The sequence below is a fragment of the Sinocyclocheilus grahami genome, unplaced genomic scaffold, assembly GCF_001515645.1.
Source record: "Sinocyclocheilus grahami isolate Dianchi unplaced genomic scaffold, SAMN03320097.WGS_v1.1 scaffold34.1, whole genome shotgun sequence".
Classification (NCBI taxonomy): Eukaryota; Metazoa; Chordata; class Actinopteri; order Cypriniformes; family Cyprinidae; genus Sinocyclocheilus; species Sinocyclocheilus grahami.
Window position 1 is genome coordinate 879,820 of NW_015505213.1, and position 5,622 is coordinate 885,441.

Sequence of the window (5,622 nt, forward strand, 5' to 3'; positions counted from 1 at the left end):
AAATATTTTGGTTTGTGTTCCGAAGATGAACAAAAGTCTTACGGGTTTGGAACAACATGAAGGTGATTCATTTTTGGGTGAGCTACAGTCCCTCAGTTATGCCAATAACTTTATTACAACCATATCCACCAATGTTTTTTTATTGAATTAATTTTTAGAGCTTGTACGTGAAACAAAAATGACAGCATTTGAATTCCAGAATCAAGACAAAAATAAATCTACCCAAATAAGAATTTTCAAGGTGAGCATCAGTTAAAATTACGCCCATTCACTTCAGCATTTTTAGAAAATAAAATAAAGCAATATATAAAATTGGATTTTAAAAGTCAGTCCATCACAATATCCACAGAGACCACACATTTAAGATGTTACACTGAGCACACACAGACACCTGACCTGTTGCTTGTCAACTCTGAGCGAACGCTGTCATCTTTGGTGCCAATTCTCATTTGAACACAGTCATAAGATGCAGGTGAGCAGTGCCAGACATTTTGAAATGAACAGGTGGTTGCAAAGGATGAAATGAAACAGACATGGAAGGAAGAATTAACGGTCCAGTGAGGTAACAGGGCAGACCCATCAAACACACACAAACACAAATAATGTCAAAAGTGGAGCTCTAAGCAATAGCTTACTTTGCATTGAAGCATTTACAGTCCTGCATAGTTATTCAAACTTACAATCTAAGGCGTTTTATTGACAGTCTTGGGAGATCTTGTACTGATATTAAGCAAAACTAAAAGTTCAAGTAGGCTACAATCTCATAATATTCCTCAATGAAAAGCTTTCACACATGATTCATTCATCCGTAAAATAATGTATTTTTTTCTTTCACAAGGTCCAGTGAGATACGCAGCACCAAAGACAGCAAGACATCTGCACGCACAGATGAGAGGAACTTCACGTACTGACCTCCAAAGAAAATATATCACTTCATGTATATTTTATATACATACCCATTTTATTCTACTAATACACTTAAACATCATAATATGTCCCTGTCGCAAAATTATAAATTATTTACCCATATGTATTATTAACAGCTACTATTCTAACAGTCTTAGAAGGAAACGGTTGGACTATCCCATCCCTTTAGGAAAGAAAATAACCACAGGAATGCACGTTTCCAGCCGACATTAACTTAAATAGAAATGATGTTGCTTTGTTTCGTACTCCTCTCACTTCCTCTAGCTCTATGTCCACAGTGATTAAGGTCTTGTGTAAACATGTTGACAAACAACAAAAATTCAAATGCACCCAGCTCACTCCAATCGTCCAGAACACTGATCGATTAAAAGCAGAATGATGTTAATTGAAGAAGGGTCGTTAATGAAAGAAAGCGCAGCAGGTGTTCATCCAAGCAGCTGAAAACATCCGTCGCCAGCGGTGTCCACTTGTACATTCTGGTTGTGGGGGTCAGTGGGACTTCCTCTTCGTGTCTCCCCCCTGACTTTGGTTTGCATCTGTGGAAAATCCAGACAAACTCTGCTGTCATGGTGCGGTTACAAGATTTTACGAAATCTAAATTTCAAATGAAAGAACAAATGATCTGTTCCAAAACCCAGTGAGCAACATGTGCCAATGCAAAGGCAGTTCCAAACCACAAGCATGCTTTAGAAAATACCTCGTTTGGCCTTTAGTCTAAGTGTGGATACACTGTGACAAGCTTGAGAACTGAGGCGGGATAATCAAGGTCAATCATTTATATATATATGTGTTTTGTTTGATACGGAAAATATGACATACAGGTGCATCTCAATAAATTAGAATGTCGTGGAAAAGTTCATTTATTTCAGTAATTCAACTCAAATTGTGAAACTCGTGTATTAAATTCAATGCACACAGACTGAAGTAGTTTAAGTCTTTGGTTCTTTTAATTGTGATGATTTTGGCTCACATTTAACAAAAACCCACCAATTCACTATCTCAACAAATTAGAATATGGTGACATGCCAATCAGCTAATCAACTCAAAACACCTGCAAAGGTTTCCTGAGCCTTCAAAATGGTCTCTCAGTTTGGTTCACTAGGCTACACAATCATGGGGAAGACTGCTGATCTGACAGTTGTCCACAAGACAATCATTGACACCGTTTGTTTTTAATAAAAATACTTATTTCACTGTGTTATAAGTTTGGAATTAACCCATAGTTGGGTTAACTTCAAGAGCAGTGAATAGTAGATGTGGAGAGCCGACGCTAGGGCTGCACGATTAATCGAATGCGATTGTCATGCGCATCTTGTCAGTAAAGCCGGTTCTGTGATTAGTAGTAAATCTCCATCACAAGCTTTCAGACGGAGCAGCATTTACTACAGAGCTGTAGTTCACTGACAAGCTATGCAAAATCGCGTTCATAATCGCAGACTATTTAATCGCGCGATTATGAAATCGAAGAAATCGTTCTGCGATTATGGAAGCTACATGCGTAGCTTGTCAGTGAACTACGGCTCGGTGCAGTAAATTCTGCTCCATCTGAAAGCACGTGAAAATACCACATTTAATAACTTGTTTTTACTCCAAACTCACTTCATAACGTCAGTCGAGTGTTTGAAAGAAATCCTTCTGTAATGTGGCTTCTTACACAGAATAAGGCACACAACATTTTAGGGCTGTCAAAATGACTTAAACTAAATTTGAATTTTCTATTTAAATATAATCAAAATTCGAATTATATTCTAAGTTAAAAGGCATAATTTCAGTTTCAGAAAAAAAGCTTTTGGCTTCTCTCCTGTCCTGAGGCCACAAGAGGGCGCATTGCGCAAAATATTATGCACATTTCTTCAAAGCGTAATAAAATAACATGACTATCTTTGAAAAAAAAGTGCATAATGTTTAAAATAATGTTTATAAACCATATATAATTAATAAAGTTGCTTAAACACTTAGAAGAAGAAAAAACAGCACCATGCATATATGTATAGTTTAATACAAAGGACTGAAAACCAATCACAAAGAGTACTTTCTTCATTTAAAAACATGAGATACAGTGGGATGGGGAAAAACCGCCATAACGTCTTTACACGTTTTTTTTAAAAGTTGAACTTACATTAATTTTACATGGCTTTCTAAACATGCCGCTCTCTTGTGCCAGACACGAGTGCAACGCTGATAGATGTCCCTCTAGAAAATGTGATAAATATGCGTTCTGTGTGAACGACTTGGTTTCAGTTTTGACGTAAACAACATCATCTCCACACTGATGCTCTCGTTTTCCTCAATATATTGAATGAACAACATAGCAACACCGCATCTAGTTGGTTCACGTTTTTGCATTCGAATGTGGATTTTTTTATTTTATTTGACAAATATTCAAAATTCTAATTTTTTTTTGACAGCCCTACAACATTTCATAGTATTCTAAGCAGTGATAAAGGCTATGTCGATTAACATTGCATTATTATAGTAAAAATTATAATATGATGAACTCAGATAAACCATAAATTGTCTAGTCGTGTGTTTATTAGTCACATTGAATTAATCAAAGCAGTTAAATCTGTTTATTCAGCAACCGCTATAGGGATTTCCTGGGTTTCTTCTGCGGGGAGTACTTGGAGTTTAAGCGCGAGAGCGCCCTCTGGCCTTCGGATAGAGATTTACTGCTGATCACAGAACCGTGCTTCACTGAAAGATACGCATGACAATCGCAGCTTCTGCCTAATCACAATTTATCGCCTTTGCGATTTAATTTTCGATTAATTGTGCAGCCCTAGCAGACACAATACGACAACACCATGGGCTTATATCCTCGCTAGTTCTTTGAAGTCGGCTTGGTGTGTTCCGCCCTTTAGTTAATATTAATGTACCAGGGTTCCCTGTATAGTTGACAATTAGTTGAGAGATTTATTTCATTACGAAAAATCTATAGGTTACTGCACCTGAAATATTTCCAAACTAATTGAATCAAAATTTAATTGTGAAATCTGTCAATACCCAAGCCTAGTAGAGTTCCTCAAGAGAAGCGGCCTGAACATGCCACATCTAACGGCAACCGAGTTGCGACCCATGAAGAAGTGTTCAAATCAATCACTTGACATCACATGAGGTTCCACTTCAGTTAGGATGCTCCCTAAGAAGGTAGCTGCCTACGCAGACAGACTAGGTTTTGGAACAGAGCTAATGCCACCCTAACGAAACACAAAAAAAGGATTGACACAAGCAGAGGAAGTAAAGGAACGGTCAACAACCTAAAACTACGAGACAGCAGCAATGAGCTGGAGGTTTCTGCAGCGTTTACCTGAGAAAGCAAGCTGCAAGTGGGGAGGTAGAGCAACCTGAGACCCTGGCTGAAGACTCTTAAACAGATCTGGGGGATGGCAGGACAGGTGGAAAGAAAGATGGACAGAGGGAGAGATGGAAGAGTGCACCGCAATCCAGGAGCAAATGAGATGGCAGGAATGCAGCACCAAAACAGGATGAAAAGTGGAGAAAAGAGGAAGAAAATTGAAAAAAAAAAACAGATTAGGGAGACACGGAAAAAGACTCAGACAAGCCACGTTACATAAACACAGCCAAACACGATACACGCGAGCATACAAGCAAAACCCCAGCACAGCAAACATGTCATGTACACACACTCACTCTGTGCAAGGGTGTATCCTGAGTTGGTAGCGGGGGAAGCTCCCATGTTGCTGCAGCCAGGAACCCCAGGGCCTGGAGGGTTGAAGTTGAGGAGTGAGGGGAACTGGAAGGGTAGAGAAACAGGCACTAGACCCCCGAGCATCCCGAAACCCAGGGGGAGGGAGGGGGGCACTGAGCCCAAGAGGTTACTTCCTGAAGCTGAAGACACCTGTGGGAAAGAGGGGGCTTGATTAATGCTTAGAAAGTAATGGGGGGGGATGTTGAAAAAACACCTAAATGAAATGTTTGGCATCCGAGTACACTATAACAAAACTGAAACTATATTTGCAAGCAATTTTTCGCAAACAACTGACCTTTGGCTAAAGCCTGCCTTAAAAATATTACTGACCAATCCCAACTTAGCAACTGTTTGTCAGACAAGTGTTCACTCATTTCTATTAGTAGGGTCTGTGTTTGGATAGTTGATTAGATTCAATGACTTTATGGGAATTATCCACAAATACAGTGAAATGTTGCTGACAGGTCATTTATAATACTGACACAAGGTACCCAGAGAGAATACAAGAGGTATTTTCCCCAAATCTTTAAAGGTGCAGTAGATGATCTCGGAAAATGCTAACTTTAGCCTGATAGCACTGAAAGCGAACGTCCCAGCCTCCCTGCAATCGCCATCCAAAGCCACGGCCCCTGAACGCATACGCACACCAGAGACAACACTACATCATGTGTCACTCACTGGTGAGAAAACTTTATAGCACAGTTAGTAAAAGTATTACAAGACCAGGAAGGAAGATCAGGTTGTTGATGTTTGTCTGCCATTCTCGCTCTGTCTGCACAGCGTACTGTACGTGAACGCGCTGATGACGTATCGTGTCTGCGCGAACAGGGTGCGCAGAGGTATGCTAATGCATATTTGACAGGCAGGTAAGGAAAGCCAGTTAAAACACTTGGACCGAGCGTTTTGATTTGACGATCGTTTCTTGGTCCTACGCCTTCCACAGAATATATAAATACATTTAGACCACTTAACTTAATGATTGCTAT

At 39.6% G+C, this 5,622-nt stretch overlaps 1 protein-coding gene across 5 annotated transcripts in view; it reads right to left on the minus strand.

Annotated features, from left to right (window-relative positions):
- Nucleotides 1-822: 822 nt before the first annotated feature.
- Nucleotides 823-5,622, minus strand: part of ubn2a (ubinuclein 2a) — a 27,917-nt gene continuing 23,117 nt past the window's right edge. For 4 of the 5 annotated variants that reach the window (XM_016266820.1, XM_016266818.1, XM_016266816.1 and 1 more), the window contains 2 exons: nt 4,235-4,303; nt 823-1,463 (listed from right to left, as the gene is read on the minus strand). In XM_016266820.1, the coding sequence (XP_016122306.1) occupies nt 1,417-1,463; nt 4,235-4,303 (116 nt within the window). In that variant the 3' untranslated portion in view covers nt 823-1,416. The remainder of the gene's footprint in view (nt 1,464-4,234; nt 4,304-5,622) is intronic. The other variant, XM_016266819.1, reaches the window with a different exon arrangement.